This window comes from Panthera pardus, unplaced genomic scaffold (genome assembly GCF_024362965.1).
Source record: "Panthera pardus isolate Hobbes unplaced genomic scaffold, ASM2436296v1 HiC_scaffold_1, whole genome shotgun sequence".
Taxonomy (NCBI): Eukaryota; Metazoa; Chordata; class Mammalia; order Carnivora; family Felidae; genus Panthera; species Panthera pardus.
The window spans coordinates 44803051-44820580 of NW_026526654.1; the positions used below are offsets into that span (position 1 = coordinate 44803051).

Genomic DNA, 17530 nt, shown 5'->3' on the forward strand with positions numbered 1-17530 from the left:
AGGGAAAGAAAAAGAGAAAAAGAAACAAGGAAAGAATCTTAAATCTAAAATATTTGAGGCTTTTTTTCCCTATTTAATTTGCATTAGATGCTTCTTCTAATCCTATTGTTTGATCAAAGGGGCATGTGGTAGTTCTCAGAAACGGTTTAGAGACCTGAGGTTGGGGGGTGGGGGGGGGAGCTCCCATTCAGGTGGGGGTAAAGGCCCCAAGCCCTACCTCTGAACAGAGCACGTGCTGGGAGGCGCAGGATTCCCTGCAGAAAATTTGGAGTTTGCTTCAAAGCTGGGTGGGATTATGGCTTGGTCAGCTATTATTACTTCCTGCCTGTGGCTTCCGAACATGGCAGGTACTGGGTGAGTGGCAGTTTAAGGAAATGTGAGAAATGAGAATGATAAGGGCAGAGTCTCAGCACTTAATTCTGATTTTTTCCCATTTCTGGATCTAGAAGTTAAAATGAGGAAACTATAGTTTAGCGTTTTTAGCTATATCGGACTTTATTAAAGTTGTGCATGCAATTCCAAAATAAAATTAGTTTTTCAGGACTCAATATCGTCTTCTTTTCCCCCACTCATTAACATAGTAATTTGGCATTTTTTAAAAAGGTACTATTTTCCAAAACATGTGTCAACACTTAACGTGGTGTTTTGATGTATGTGACATATTATCGAATCCCTATTTTTGAGGATTGATGGGAGGAGTGAAAAAGTAATATAAATTATTTCTGAATATATTAAAATGCATTGGCTAATTAGGCCAAAGAACTGTGTAAACTCCAGCTATCTTTGCAGAAGTTTATCTACTTTTTAGCAACAATCAATTTTCTGAATTCTTATGACCCAGGAAAGCCTCCTGATATAACTGCTGTGCCCCAAAAAGTTTAGCATAAACTTAGACAGATTAGTCAATGGTGCCATATTTCTCTGTAGATATTTCCTGTGCCTTTTGACACCAAATTTCAAAAAGTTTAAAAAATTAAAATGACAAAGAGAAATGTGATCATCATTTCAGCACCAAAATGGCAAAATTTCATTATGAGATTTCCCAAACCTGGGAACCTGATGCTAATAGTTTATTTTTTAACTCTACCCAATGCTTCAGCATTGTTTCTGTCTTGTGAAGTTAATAAACCTGTACAGACAGGTTTAAAGCCTAATTGCTTGAGATTCCTAGAGATATAAACAGAGAACAAACTTGACCTATGTTCAGATCATAGGTTGGTCAAAAATCCTTGAAAAAGAAAAAACCCTCCATGCAACAAGTTAGAAAGAGAAGAGGAGAGAGGAAGGCAAAGAGGAAGAGAGTCAGTCTAAACTCAGCCTCATGTTTTTAAGCATAGCTACCCTTTCTGCCTTTACAAGTCAACTAGTGAGCTTGTTTTGTTCTTCTCATTATTTACAAAACACATTTGCACTGACAAACTGAGAAAAGGACTTTCCCAAATACACTGAAACTTCTCAAATATGAAAGAAAATAATGTGTGATTCCTATAAAACACTGGCAATTAGCCTGGGGTCTTAAAGGACGTGGGGATAGTTGTTTTCTATGCAAGACAGGTGAATTAATTACAGAGTTTTAGGTAAGAAAAAAGTGTTTTCTTGTTTTCCCCTTTCTCAATCTTCAAGGGTGCCTGATTTTTTCAAAGTCTCTAGGTAAAAGCAGCATTTCTGACCTTCCTTTGGGGGTGAGAGTGAAGTTATTCTGAACGGTCCACATCATGGCAAGCATTTCTTTCTTTCCATAATCTATCAGGAAATAAGAAACTAAATACAGAGGATTCCATTATCCTGAAGTGACTTCAGACTGCCTTTCCCCCCACAACTGTCCTGGAATTTTCACTCTCTTTACACTAATAAATAATTTAACAGAGAGAGTAACACAATCGGCTGCATCAAACATAGGCTTTGCTCACATGTGAAGCTCCCTGAAAATAATTTCTTAATAATCACGAAGTGAGGGGATTGTTTTCATTTATATCTTATTGCCAACACGAGCGCAGATAAATCCTCAATCCTTGAAGGAGAGCTCGGAGCGCTCTGGCTCCTCTTTTAAGTTGGCAGGCGATTGCTCAGAAGGTTTTGGGGAAAAAAAAAATTACGAGTCGTCGCGGACGAAATGGAATATTAGACATGCAACCTAACGGTAGTAGCAGAAGAGAAGTAGATCGTCTCCCTCTCCTTTCCCGACCGCCACTTCTGTGTCCCCGGCTCTTCCTCTCCGTCCCTCGCGTAGTTTCTTCCTTATCCTCCCCCCCTCCCCTCCTTTTCTCGCTCACTCGCTTTCCCTCCGCGTCTCGCGCTCTCGGAGTCTCTGCTCCGAGTTCCTGGTTGGATAATTTGGGTTAATACTAGTGAGTGAGGTTTTTGCGGCTTCAAAGGGTATTTCAAGTTTCCGGAGCTCCTCCCCTCTGCACCGTGTGACAACAACAACTCGTCCAGCCGGCAGCCTGCACTTTTCAGCTCATTTTCTCTCTGTCATTCCCCTCTCAATCTTTGATCAATGTACTTGCCAGGGAGAACCCAAGTCCTTCAAACCTCCTCCTTTTCACCTTCATCCTTAACTTTGTGCTAGAGCGGGACCCACACAACAACAGCCGACCCTCCCCGCCCCCGCCCCCCCTCCCAAACCAGCCCCCGATCCCAGCCCCCGGAGAGGACTCGCATTTCGACTTGCGGGACACTTTTGTGCGTTTCTCTCCAGAGCGCCTCTCGCGCTCGCCCCTCCTGCGCTCGCTTTCTTGCCCTCACCTCCTTGTTTCCCCCCCTTTCTCCTTCTCGTTCTCCCCTGGAGTTGTTGTTGTTGTTGTTATACCCCCTCGCTCCTTCTCCCCCCTCTCTTTTCCCCCTTCCCCTCCCCGGGGTGTGTGGCAACTTTTCCCCTCGCTTCTCCTTCTTCGCTCTCCCCTTATATGTGACCATGGCAGTGCCGGCGGCTTTGATCCCTCCGACCCAGCTGGTCCCCCCTCAACCCCCGATCTCCACGTCTGCTTCCTCCTCCGGCACCACCACCTCCACCTCCTCGGCGACCTCGTCTCCGGCTCCGTCCATCGGGCCCCCGGCGTCCTCAGGGCCAACTCTGTTCCGGCCGGAGCCCATCGCTTCGGCGGCGGCGGCGGCGGCGGCCACAGTCACCTCCACCGGCGGCGGCGGCGCGGGCAACGGAGGCGGCGGCGGCGGCGGCAGCAACTGCAACCCCAGCCTGGCGACCGCGAGCGGCGGCGGCGGCGGCGGCAGCGGCGGCGGCGGCGGCGGCGGCGGCGGCATTAGCGCCGGCGGCGGCGGCGCCTCCAGCACCCCCATCAACGCGAGCACCGGCAGCAGCAGCAGTAGTAGTAGCAGCAGCAGCAGCAGCAGTAGCAGCAGCAGCAGCAGCAGTAGCAGCAGCAGCAGTAGCAGCAGCAGCTGCGGCCCCCTCCCCGGGAAACCCGTGTACTCGACCCCGTCCCCAGTGGAAAACACCCCTCAGAATAATGAGTGCAAAATGGTGGATCTGAGGGGGGCCAAAGTGGCTTCCTTCACGGTGGAGGGCTGCGAGCTGATCTGCCTGCCCCAGGCTTTCGACCTGTTCCTGAAGCACTTGGTGGGGGGCTTGCACACGGTCTACACCAAGCTGAAGCGGCTGGAGATCACGCCGGTGGTGTGCAATGTGGAACAGGTTCGCATCCTGAGGGGACTGGGCGCCATCCAGCCCGGAGTGAACCGCTGCAAACTCATCTCCAGGAAGGACTTCGAGACCCTCTACAATGACTGCACCAACGCAAGGTAAAGAGCGGGGGGTAGCCTCCGCCGCCCGCGGTCCCTTTCCTCCCGCCTCCTCCTCACCCTTCCCTCGCTCCCTTCCTGGCGCCTCCAGCTCCGCGCGCCCGCGAGCCGCGCGCCCTGGAGAGCACGGCCCTCTCCTCCCTTTCCTCGAGGCTCGCCAGCCGCTCCCGACCCTCCGACAAGTTGGCACCTCACCCTGCCCAGATCTCGCTCTTCCGCCCGGTCCCCACCTTGCTCGTCTGGGCGCAGGGGCTTGGCTGCTGTGGGACGCGGGAACCGCGAGCCTCGGGGCGGAGGGGGCGGGAAGGAGGAGGACCGTGCATTTCCAGGAGCCACAGCCCCCTTCCTGGGCCGCGCCAGCGTCTGGGGACCCCTCACAGCACGGCTGCCAGAGTGTGTGCTCCCTCGGACCCGGGTTCCACCGCGAGCCGGTGGGGGGGGGGGGCACCGGCGGGGCTGGTCGGCGGCGCCCGAGCGGCGTCCCGGGGGCGGGGAGAGGTCGTGACCCCGACCCGCTGGGTTCGGGAGCGGGAAGGCGCGCCCCGGGTGAGGGGCCCGCGAGGAAGCTGCGGGCCTGGGCCTCTTCGAGGCCGGGAGGGAAAAGACCTCCGAGGACGAGAAGCCCCGGAGCGATCCCGGGGGACCCGCTTCGAGCTCAGTCCCAAAGCCCCGAGGGGAAGCCCGCTGAGGGGAGGGGTCTGTGTGTGCGCGCACGTGTGCGTGTGGCCGCCTGTGAGCTTGTGCAAAGGAGATAAAGGGGTACGTTTGCCCCGGGGCAGATGCGAGGGAACCAGCGGGTTTCCTTCTGCAGGGGGAGTTGACGGGTGCCTGAGACTCTTGGAAGCTGAGCTGGAGAGATGGGGAAGGAAGACTGAAGCACACACTCTCTTTCTCTCTCTCTCCAAATTGTTTTTCTTTTTCTTTTTCTTTTTTTTTCTTTCTTTACTTTTTTTTTTTTTTTTTTTTTTTTTGAAGGTTAGTAGCTCACGCAATGAGCAGGTGCAAGCTTTGCACTGGGGTGTTCCGCAGACCTGAATCCCCCGTGCTGTGGCTTCCACAGCCCGGCAAAGCGCGCGAACCCTGGAGGCCAGGGGACCCGGTGCCTGGCCCGACCGGTTTTATGCTAATGAACGCTCACTGGGGGAGGATCTACCGAGAGGGGGCGGGAGTGGGGTAACTTGTCAGTTTCGGGGTGGAAATGTTCTTTCCACCCGCTTTCACAGTGCAGCCTGGTCCCCCGTTCCAGGCAGAGGGAAAAGTTGAGATGCCTGGAGAAAGAGAGTAGGGAAACTTGGATACCAGAAGCGGACGCGTGGGAACTGCGCGCAAAATTTGCGCGGGGACTGCGATACCCTCCAAATAAGTTTAAGACCGGGAGAAGGAAGAGAGTTGTACTCTTTTAGGAGGTGTGTCCCCTAATAGAGCTAGGGCAACTGAGCTGCGAAGGAAAGAGGGGTAGGACGAGACCAAAAGGAAACAGGGGTGAAAAAGCCCCTAGCTATTACTTCCTTGGAAGACTTCTGGCTAGTGCCCCGGGAAGGCTGTAAGACGAAAGCTGACTCCAACTCGAACCTTGCGAATGTCCTATTCTGACCTAGCCAGAAACTCTTTTCCTTGTTTGCCATCCTTTGCACGGGGTCTTGAGTGTGTGTCTGGGTTTTGAACCTTCATTTCTATTATTTTTGGGTGACTGCTGAGAGCGCGTGCATGTGTGTACGCGCGCGCGTGCCCAAGAGGATGGACAGGTGGCAGTAAAGATTGAGGGGTGATCTTGATCACTAAACGTCATTTACCGAGATAATTGGAGTCCTAGGACGTCCAGAGGATAAAATATTTGCCAACAATGTATTGTTAAAAGTACTCAAATCAGGGCAGAAAATTGTTACAGTTGGAAAGAATGCTAGTTGAAATTTGAAGCCAGTTGGTTGTTATGAAATTGTCTACCTATCTAGTAATTTGGTGAAAAGCTACTGTGTTTCTCTTTAGTAATCAAACCATTCTGCTCTTGAAATCTCTTTGTGTGTTTCTTACAGCACATACTGTACTCGATAATTAATGACCATTACACATAACACACACACACACACACAAAAATTGCCAGAGAAAACTTCTTTCAATGACTGCAACGTTACAATCAATGTAAAGCAGGTAGTGGTACCCCTCTTATAATTACTCCCTTGATTTTTTTTCCCCTGAAATTTTGCTTAGTGTTTGGAATTGAAGCCCTCAGTATACGGTTGGAAAATATTCTTAAAGTTACTAACAAAAATGTTTTAATTAGTTTTTTTTTTTTTCCCTGAGGTTAACAATAGCTCTGGAGTTTAAACTTTCACAGCCAACATAAGTTAAATCCAATAGAACTATTATATCTCTTCAAAAATATTTCATCAATATTCTAATTATGTTTCAATCACCTCGTCTTAATATTTTACAATTACACGTGTTATTCTAAAACTCAGTTTCAGGTTATTTTTAAGTTAAACGTGGTTAGTTTGTTGATTTACTCTTGCGTTTGATCTTTCATCATCTACAAGCCTTACTCAAACCTATATACATGCAAATACAGCAGTCATTAACCTTAGAAGATGTGTAATTGGAGATCTTTACCTAGGTTTTCTTAACTCTGCACTGTAATCAAACCTGTAAAAAATCAATTTGTAAATCAAAACTGTAAAAAAAAAAAATAGAAAACTTATCGTGGAACTCCCTGTCACTAAAACATATTGTTTGCATTATATTACACTATTATTTTTAATGATAATTACAAGTGTTACTGTCTTATTTCTTACTTTGAAAGCAATACCTACAATACTTGCACCTTGGATCTTCAAAACTAAAATTACTCTTTCCATTCAAGTCCAGTTTATGCCTTTTCTATTAAGATCCTTTTTCATTCACCTAGATATATTGATTTCTTTCATTCTGGTTTCTTTCTCCTTTGGCTATTTAAGAGACGATCTAAAGGAATAATTTATGCAGAGGGTAAGACAAACTGTGCAAAAGGCAAACTATATAAAATAATATATACATAGTGTATAAGAAACATCAAATCTTAGCACTCTCATCTTTTTACAGAACATATATCTAATTCTGTCTCTTGATAGCATTTAGATACCAGGGAATCTGAGAAACCAAAATGATATCAAAGAGAAAAAAGGTTCATAAACTTGCTCAAAGTGGCTCAGTAAGTTGGTGACAAACCTTAGAGTGGATTTAATTTGCTTGGGGCTATTGCATCAGTATGCTATCTATAAAAACTAGAATAAATGTTGAAGCCATCTGTCACTACCACAAGGAGATGAAACAGAGACTATCACTTGCTTGATAGTAAAGCTAAAAGTAAGAGTCCAGAAATGAGAGAATATGTAAGGAAATATATTTAAAAGTTGTCAAAGGACAGAGTCTGACCTTGATCAGCTTCCTCCAATTATTATTTTTAAACTAAACATTAGTTGCATGAACTTGGCTGGTGCATCAGAGGTCACTTAATTAACTGGTAACCACTAAACAGCAACAACAAAAGAAAAGTAATTATGTACATGGTCAAGCCTCTGTTTGTATGAGTCAGTCGCTTGTTTGTAGATTTGGGTTAGGATTCAATTTTCTGTGAATTCAGGTAATAAAAAGTGACTGCTGTATTGTGTTATCTAAAATGTTTATTTTTTGAATATTGCCAGAGGGAGATTTTGTTTCAGGATCTTTCAAACCAGATTGTGATTTGGGTCTTATGTAGCCCTAGTATTGTGGAGGTTTTTAACTTAAATAGATTCCAGTTGGTTTTATCAGACATTTTATATGCATATAGATATATTCACAAATAGTATTCCTTTGTCTTAAAAGTCAATACTATCCATAGACAGCAAATTGAAAGACTTTTCAAGTCTTTTTTTGTCCAGTAGTAATATATGGATGCAATTTTACTGTAAGAAATATAAAATATTCTCCAACACTTGGCTCTGTTGTTTGTCAGGAGTTTTAATAAAGATGGCAAACTGAACCAGTCTATATGTATTGAACATTTCCCCCACTGCATGTTTTTCAATGGCATGGACTTATACACTTCTGCATTGGTAATAGAAAGTTTCAACACAAATACAGATTCACTTCTCACAGATAATTACGATACTTGGCACAGAGAGATTAAAATTACTTCGAATGAAGAGAGACTATGCTTTTGAAGTTTTTGTATTACAGTCGATTAATGGCTCCTGTAAAGCCTAATGTTTCATTTTATAACATTTCCTAAATAATATGACATAATTAGAAGAGTAAGGCCTAAAATATGCAACTTTAAGTTTGGTTCTGCCACTTGTTTCTGTATACGTTTAAACTAAGTTATAGTTTAATTAATACATAAACAAAATCTAAGAATATTCTAACCTAGGATTTACCTTGTTCAATCAAATTGTATTATGTAATGCAAATTCTTGAGTTATTTGGATATTTTTCAACCTGTTGTTTTTCTTGAGTTAGTCTCCAGTAATGCACATAATCGTTATTGTAAAGAGTGCACATAGTTATGAAGATGGTTTACTTTCTGAACTCCACAGATGATTAGCTAATGCTCTGAGACACTTAATTTGATTTGCACATAGGATATTTTATTTTGTGAAGCTGCAAACATTATATAAAATAAACAGACTTTTTTGTTTTCATAGTTCCCTTACATAAATTCTTTGTATCACATTTAATACAGACTTTGTGAACCTTCTTCTGATTAGTCCAAATCTGCTGTTACTTTTTTGTTTAATCTACATTTCACAGAAGTTGCGTATAAATTACTGAGACCAATATTAGCCATTCTCTTTTTGCCTCACTACCTCCCCCAACCTCCTGAGATGTGACACCCAATATTGATTAAAGTCTTGGCTGGATTTGAGCATAAATCACTCTTCTCTTTGGTGATTTACCATGTGTGATTCACCAGCATACGAAAACATAATATGCTTTATTGTTTCTCATTTGATGTTTTGTTTTTGGAATGTAAGTAGCATTTGTAAATTAGCTTAATGTGCAACCAAGTAGTTGTTATTTTAGGAACAATTTGTGCTTTGACTATCAATTAGTGTTATTTTCTCTTTCCAAGTTATTTTACTAAATTGTTTCATACAATTGCCTTTGTTAATCAAGTAAAATAATCATTTAAATTGCACTGTAGTAGCAACATAGAACCCATGTATTGCAAAATTTAAGAAATGCAACTCTCACAGGTTGTAAACTGTTTCCCTTTGAATCTTTGAAGAAATTATATGAAGTAAGCTTTCTAAATAGGGACAGGTGAGTCTTCTAGATTTCACCCAATATTTTGATTTTAAGGTTTTCGTCACTTGTTTCTTTAAAAAAGTTAAAGTTGGCCAGAATTTTATCTTTCAAGAATTTAATTTTCAGATTGTTCACCAGAAAAAAAAAAATCACATCGTTATAGACTTTTAAAATGACAGGGAATATAAAATAAAGTTGATATTAACTATTTGGGTATTTAAATATAAATAATATGTAATTAAAATAAAGTTTTATCATTTTATATTTGAATTGATATAAAAATAGAGTGACCTTACCATGTACCAGCATGTGCCATCCTCTTAACTACTGAGTTACTAGATTGTGATTGGTCAGTTATATATATACATATATATATCCATACATGTGTATTCTTGTTTAAGTTCTACAGGTTAAAAATTTTAGCTAAGAATGCATTTATATTTACACTTTTAGGCTTTGAGACTGCATTAGGGGACCTCTTTTCCATTATATTTATTATGTTCAGTAATTTATTTTTTAATGAAGAAAACCCTGAATTAAAAGCTCACCAAATGGGGCTTAGCTGAGTGTCATATCAAAGGCCCTGATCTTCACATTTACGTGTTTCAGGCATAGCAGACGCTCTGTGAGCCCACATTGTGCTCAAATTCCTTTACTTTTCTTCTCAATTTGTCTGAAGTATTTCCAGGCAAAAGTAATTTTTTGCTACAGTAAGTGTCTTTCAAAATAACTTTTAATTGTTGATATGTGCTTTTTAGTATATGCCACAATACAGAAATTACTTCATTCAGATACTGAGATTAGTTTACCAAATTGTTTCTTTGGAAAACAAGAACACCGAGATTAGTATATTTACGTTTGGTCCAGTAATTTGTTATTATTAGATCAACTCGTGGGTCACTTTATTTTGATGTACCTATTTACTTTGAGAAGTCTTCTAAGAATTTGTAAAGAGTGTGTGTGTTACAGTTCATGATATTTAAATGTGCAAATGACTATGAACAGAATTTTTATCCATTCAATATAAATTAGTCAATTAGACAATCAATCAGTGAAATTTTACTGTTTTTCAAAGTAATGATAGAATTAAAATTAGTTGAATAAAATAGCAGACAATCATCCCCTTTGTATATGTAGTCATATATAGATAGGGATAGAGCTATAGGTATACAGATATATAAAATCATATAGAGAATGACTCAAATCATTACTTAATCCAAAACCAGGGACCTTGAACCAAATATATTTTAAATTTCTGGTGTATTCTTACCTGGACTTACTTTATATGCTAAGAGGATTCTAATTCACCCATTTAAACAAATTCATCTGTAGTTTTCTAAGTTGGATATTGAAGTGGCCAATGACTGAATTTTGTTAAAGGTGTGGCCCTGTTGCTTTCTGATTCAAATTAGCTTGGAGCTGGTCCAGGATATCAGGCTGGGATTCTTTTACATGTATAAAAGTACGTGACTTGAGTGAAAGTTGTCAAAGACAACTTTACTAAACTGGAAAACTCACTATATCATTATTTAATTGCTCTTCTATTTTTGTGCTTATAAGTATATTGAAATGTCTAATACTGTGCAGCACAGTGATGCAGTGAATAGCTACTTGCTTTTAAAAAAGTTTTAGAGAGCAATGATTTAAAAAGAAGACAGCTTAGCTGAAGCATTTAAAACATATTATTATATAAGATGAATATAATACCTGGAATCCATTGCATGTTTCTCAGAGGAAGTCAAAACTACTATGATCTGAAGAACATAAATGTAATTTAATGTAAGTAGACTTATAATAATCCTGCAGTGGATTTTGAAGGTAGTATATATGTTTGACAAAAAAATTGAATATGCTTTTCAGGCATGATTTTCACGAAAACAATAATGAAATAGGCAATTTAGTATATTGGTTACTTTTGGTTCGTAACATTGAAGAGCTGAGGAATGTTTTCTTTCCTTACAATAAATGAATGGAGAGGTAAAGTATTAAAAAGTCACAGTGTAACTTATCTTTGAATTTATATAGTATCAATTAGGTTGCTTTTCCAGTCACAACACGAAAATAATACTTTTCATCAAGGACAAACAAGACATATTCAGGAAAGAAAGAGTACTAGTTGAAAGGGAATTATTTTATGGAAACACATAGAAGCATTTTCAGTAAATACTTGCTAATTCAATTTAAGGGATGCTGGTCATTTCTTAAGGAAAGATAATGAAAATAAATCTCTAGAATATGTTAATCAAGAAATACTTTATTATATTCACATATCAAGCATACAAAGTATTTTGTTAAAATCTTAAACTGATTATATTCTGCAATTTTATTAATAGCAACAGTAAATGGGTTGTATTATTCATAACCCTATATTACGTATGAACAAAGCAAATCGCTGAAGGTGTAACAAATCTTTGAACCTATCACAACTCTACGAAAATATACTTACATATCCTAAAATGTTAATTCCTATTTTATATTGAAAATATCTTCAAAATAATACTGTTTCTTGAGTTAGGCAATATGTAGTTCAATGGCCTCTGGATTTTAAGTGAATAATTTAGAACACTTTTAATTGTCCTATTACCAGTCACACATTTTGTACTAAGATAGATGCCCTTGTGTATGCAACAGGTGTAAAATTTTTATCAGTATTTTAGAAGTCTTGGTGGTGGATATCTTTGTTTATATTAACCGTAGCCTATGTGTAGTCTATGTTTTTATGCTTAAATAATTATAATATCTTCATTAGAAAAACTTTTACATATATGTGTATGTGTGTTTGTATTCTTTCACCCCCTCCCCCCAAATGCGCGCACACTACACACACACACACACACACACACTCTTGTAGGACATAGGGCCGGAGGACAAACAACTTTTACCAAAAAACTGACTTTAATTTTGCCTTCTGCAATTTAGTGAAATATAAAATAACACTGAAAAAGAAATTCTGTTTTACTGAATGATAATAGAAAATATATTTAGAATTAATTTTAGCACGAAAGAAATAATTTATACTTAAATATTTTAAAGTGTAATTATAATAAACAATGTTCTATTGTTAGTAAGACAATGATTAAAAACTTATCTTAATTTTTCCTATACCTTTATGTTTATGATAACTGAAGTGTACTTTTAATTCTCTCCAGAAAATATTTGTCAGAGAATTATCTTATTTGTATGAAATAGATATTAAACTATTAGGTACTAGAATCTGTACATTATGGAATAACATTTAATGTGGTTGATGTCATTGCTCCATTTTTTTTATTAGTTTATTTCATTGCTGCTTGCACTTTGGAGCAAGCATATCCTTTACAATCAGTGGATAAATGATAGGAAAACAATTTCATAACTTAAAAAAAAATGATTGCTCTTCTAAAAGCTTTGCCATCAATGCGATGAGTTAGGAATGAGGTCAGGGGTTAATCTGCAGGTCTACATAAGAAGTGTATTACCACTTCTTGCAGTGGACTGTCATTGTCTTTCAAAACACCTGGTAGAGGTCCAGTTAAATGAAATCAATTACTTTCTCAATCATTCCATGGCATTTGTCAAGTCATTACATCATTGGTAAAAGTGCAAGAATGCATGCATTTTTTGGTGAAGTAGAAAAGAGGTTAAAAAACAGTGACTACTTGAAAAATTCTGCCTCCTCTAAAGCTTGTGGAATTAAAAACAACCTTGCACATAGTAAATGCAAAATGACATTCAAGTTCACCTTTGCATTTTGTTACCAAAAAAGAGACATATTTCATACTACTTTTTGCATTATCTGGTATGCGTATATATTTATAAGTAAAAATGATTTCAAGATATTTTATGACTTGTGAGCTCTGACACCCTTATTCTTACCCTCTAAGTACCCTCTGACAAGTGCGTATTATAATCCAAGATGAATATATGTCTGCTGTTCACTGATTTTTTTCTTCACCCCATTGATAGTACATGCAGATTTGAACTTGTAGCCAGCAACAGTGCTTCCATGCTTCAAATTGCCAAAAGACCCCCAGGGATAGAAACTTGACCTGCTTTTATGAAACCATAGAATTACATTTATACAAGTTACCCCATGGGAAAGGAATGAACTGATCCCAATTCAAACCTTAATATTGGAGCCTTCTGGGTCAAATTTGATTTTTCTTTCTGTTAACACCTGTTTGGCTACCAAATTTAGTAACTAGGTGCTTTTAGGAAATTTAAAAAATATCATTCATAAATGACACTTCACCAGTAAGCCAAAGTGTCATCAAAATTTTGCAGATATTCACTTTTTCACATGGGAGTAAGATGTTACTTTTAAAAACGAAGTATCTATGTTTTAAATATACGTCCTAGATATAAGTAGTTTAAACACAAAATTGTTTAATCGGACATTTATTTTGTACTTTTTATTGATTTCCTTCCACTAAAGAGTCAGCCCAAGGAGAGGAAGAAACTTTTTTAGGGAGTTGCTCCCTGTGATAACATTTCAGAGTAAGGATTTTTAATGGATAAGTTTAATTTTCTTAGACTTGCATTTTAAAAGGTTATATTCCTTATTTTACTTTTTGTTGGACTATATGAAGGGATTTCCTGAAGCCTGCTTTTACCACTAATAGTAACACATGAAGGTGGTTAATGATAAATTGGATACATAAAAGCTATTCCTGTTTTAGTTGTATGTACTTTATGTGGTTGGGCCTACACTGTAAAACTGAAGTTAATCATGTGTTCACAATAGGTGGGTAATAGCTTGCTTATTTTCTGTAATATCAAAATGCTATATCCTACATATACCAATGGATAACGAATGTAAATGGGTAAGGCTATAGTGTCTCTTTGCTTATAATTGATGGTATTAAATGACCATCATGAGACTACCGAACATTCTCCATATAGAATGACTTGTTCTCAATCCTACATGCACAGCAACACTTTATGAAAGATAAAGCAACATGCGTACATTTTTACCCCTACTCAAATATCTGCTGTTACAATTATGATGACTAAATAATTTCATGATAGGATTTTGGAACCAAGCTTATCATGTTCCTTCCCCAATTCAAAATTAAAAATAATTTTAAAGACTTTTCACCTTTTTTTTTTTTTTCACTTAACATTAATAAAACCGTTTGGATGATTGGTTATTTTCCTACAAGAACCAAACATAAAAATTCCTAGTAACAATGCTTATAACAAATCGATTCTTAGAGGAAAACATTGAAATTTCCAGTGGAAAGTATACCACTTTCCTTACTATCATAAGTCAAAATAATCAAGGAGAAAATATTTAGAGCTTTAAACATATGTTGTTTTTTCTTTTTTATTAGCTGTTAGGTGGCAAAAGAAAATATCTTGCTTTCACCATAAGCTAACATTTTTCTGCATTGTCTTGACACTGGAATGAGGCTGAAAAATTAAATCAATTATTTGGATGTTCCCTAAGATTACTTTGATGCCATATTTATAAAATATCAACATTTTTTTTAATGTTTATTTATTATTGAGAGACAGAGCATGAGCAGGGGAGGGGCAGAGAGAGGAGGAGACACAGAATCCGAAGCAGGCTCCAGGTGCTGAGCTGTCAGCACAGAGCCCGACGCGGGGCTCAACCTCACAAACCGGGAAATCATGACCCGAGCCTAAGTCGGACGCTCAACTGACTGAGCCACCCAGACGCCCCTAAAATATCAACATTTGATTAAATATTTCATTTGGAAGTTTGACCCAGCTAGTTTGATGATGATTTAACATGGCTCTTGCTCTTCACTTTCTCTCAATCTGACAAAAGGAAGGAAAGGGGGTGGATCACATGACCCAACCACATTATGCTGTTCTAAAAAAGAATCTGGTTCAGGAGAGGCAACCTATTCTGACTTTTGTAATGGTGATAATATGAAGTTTCTGTGACCTTTTTTGTCTTCTAGTGGCACTTTGCAGGTCCATTTCCAATAATGATTGATGGTACACCACATGAACTGCAAAAAGAAAAAATACTTTAAAAATGTTTGCCATAAAATGCATGAGAGATAGAACTTTTATATTTTAGATAATTCTCTATGAGTAGAGTAATCCTTAATGTTGTACAAGATTCTACGTCATACTTAATGTAGAAAGCCTTCCAACACCAAACTACGTTTCATCTTCTTAAATATCTTTATCATCTAAATTATCCTCATAGTGATCTTGTTGTTTTTTTGGTAGAAACTCTAGTGAAATTGTGCATGAAAATATAAATGCTTATCATGAAATTTACCTATAAGCATCTAGCCCCAAACAGAATAAAAACAGGTTTTTGAGCTGTTGAAATTCAGATTGGTTTCCCCAATTTTAACAGTGTGAAAATGTAATATTTTAAAATTTATTTTGCTCCAAGTTTAGGAAATAAAATTAAAAATGGTATATTTGATCTAGAGTAAACTTCTTAGCTCTTTCTTTTGGGGAGTAGGTTAAATAAGGGCCCATGACAGGGATGCTGTTTGTTTTTCACAAAAGTTGTTTGTGATTTCAGGTACTCTTGGGAAATCTCTTGATCAGATTCACATCTGTTCCTGTCAAAGTGGGTGCTAAGATACCGGTCACCCAGCAACCATGTCCAAGAGGGAATTGGGCCGATAATAACTTCAAAAAGGAATGACAGATGCTAGATTAGGATGAAAGACAAAACGCATGAAAAATGAGCTTGTTAGAATCAAAAATTTGTTCAAGCACCTTTATGCAAATTAAATGAATATTGAATATTTGCATGCAGTAATTTCTACTTTTTCATTTGATTGAAAAGAAAAGAATAGTGCATTTAAACTCACAAATGTGATTTCTTTCTTTTGTACTAATCAACATACAAAGCCGAATCTCTTTTTAAAAAATCAGATTAGCCACCTGGGTTCTTATATCTCTGCTAAGTGTGTTATAATGTTTTTCTTATAACAATGGTACTTTTTGGGACAACTTAGTTTATCTGATTGTTTCCATAATAAACAGTCTTGTGCGAATTAGGATTATTTTAGGTGAATATAAATCCATTTCTTGAAAAAGCATTTCAAAAGTAACCCTGTCCTATTGTCCTTGAAATTGGTTAATGTACATTAATAAAAGATCACTCAAGATGAGTTCACACCAAAAGCACAGGCTTCTCATTGACTGGTTAAATAACAATGCGTTTAAGTAAAGCAGGGTAGTATACCGAAATGAAAACTAGACAGAAAGATCTCTTCAAAATTTAAGATGCCTTTTGATACATTACTAGTTTTTCTATTGAATTGTTCACCTACTAATCAGAATTTAGAAGGGCCTGATAAAATGTAGTGATTGAGAGAGGTTTCTGAGTCTTGGTTTAGCAATGTCTAATGTGGTCACGTAGAGAAATTGATTTTCTTCAGAAATTAATTAATTTTTCATATCGCCCTAAGCTGCAGTTAAAAAGAGTGCATACTTGTCTGTTTTTTCCAGAAATATTGCCTAATCATATTAATACCATTGCCCCAAGGATGAAAAGATAATTGTACAAATGCATTTGGAAATATGTATCACTGAGTATTTATGATTAAATTATGCAAATGACCCAGCTCTCATCCTTTCCAGACCCAGATTGTCTAATTAGGATTGATATGCTGAATAGATGTTCCAGAATTTGAATACAAGCATGTCCAAGGAGCAGAAAATTGGAAATGACAAGGCTGAAATCCAAAGAAAAGTGCCTTTCGTTTCTATACTTTGTTAATGTGCTGTTAGCAGTTGAGGGTTCTTTCTGTCCCTTTGGCTATTTTGTGACTCATATGTCCTATTAGAAACAAGAATGCAAAATGAATTGAACTTTAGCAAATAGCATTTCATTTCTATTTGGTGCTTATTTAAAAATAATAATCCCCTGGCCATTCAAAGAGAACATCACTATTAAGTTGCTTCACACAATGTAAACTTGCCCTTAATTTAGTGATTTTTTTTTAACTTCCTCTGAGTTGGTATCAGAACTTTGTTTCAAAGCTAGCTCTCCAAACTTAATGGTATACCAACGCAGTATTTTCCAAGGATATGCTTTCTTGAAAACACAGTCCATTCATTTATTCATTCATTTGTTTACATAAATACCCATCTTTTAATATTTGGAGAAAATTGTTGAAGCAACAGTTCTGATTAGGGGGAAAAAAAAGCAGCACTTTAAATGTAACAATGTTTGAATTTGAGGTCCTCAGCAGGCTTTCTCCCTCATTGATTACATTCATTCATCTTAGATGGAGGGGTGGTAGTGAGGAGCTAGGAAGGGACTGAACTGTCAGGGCTCCGGCCTTTGTTAGGCAGCGGGTAGTCACTGCCTCTGAACTGGCCTGGCTCCTGCTTTCCATCTGCAAGATGATGGATTGCTATGTTTAATACATTTCAGCTTTTGTCTGTCATAGTGTGGACAGACAGTACTATCAGTGATTTCAACAGTGATTAGGGAACCGTTTCAAACCACTCCTATTGGCCAGACAGCTTCCAGGAATGTCTGATGAAACATACTCATTGGCACTCTCACCATGTAAATGTG

The 17530-nt window shown here is 38.6% G+C and overlaps 1 protein-coding gene across 2 annotated transcripts in view; it reads left to right on the forward strand.

Annotated features, from left to right (window-relative positions):
* Positions 1–2804: 2804 nt before the first annotated feature.
* DACH1 (dachshund family transcription factor 1) overlaps positions 2805–17530 on the forward strand; it is a 431763-nt gene continuing 417037 nt past the window's right edge. For both annotated transcript variants that reach the window (XM_053898825.1, XM_053898831.1), the window contains exon 1: positions 2805–3759. In XM_053898825.1, coding sequence (XP_053754800.1) covers positions 2915–3759 — 845 coding nt within the window. In that variant the 5' untranslated portion in view covers positions 2805–2914. The remainder of the gene's footprint in view (positions 3760–17530) is intronic.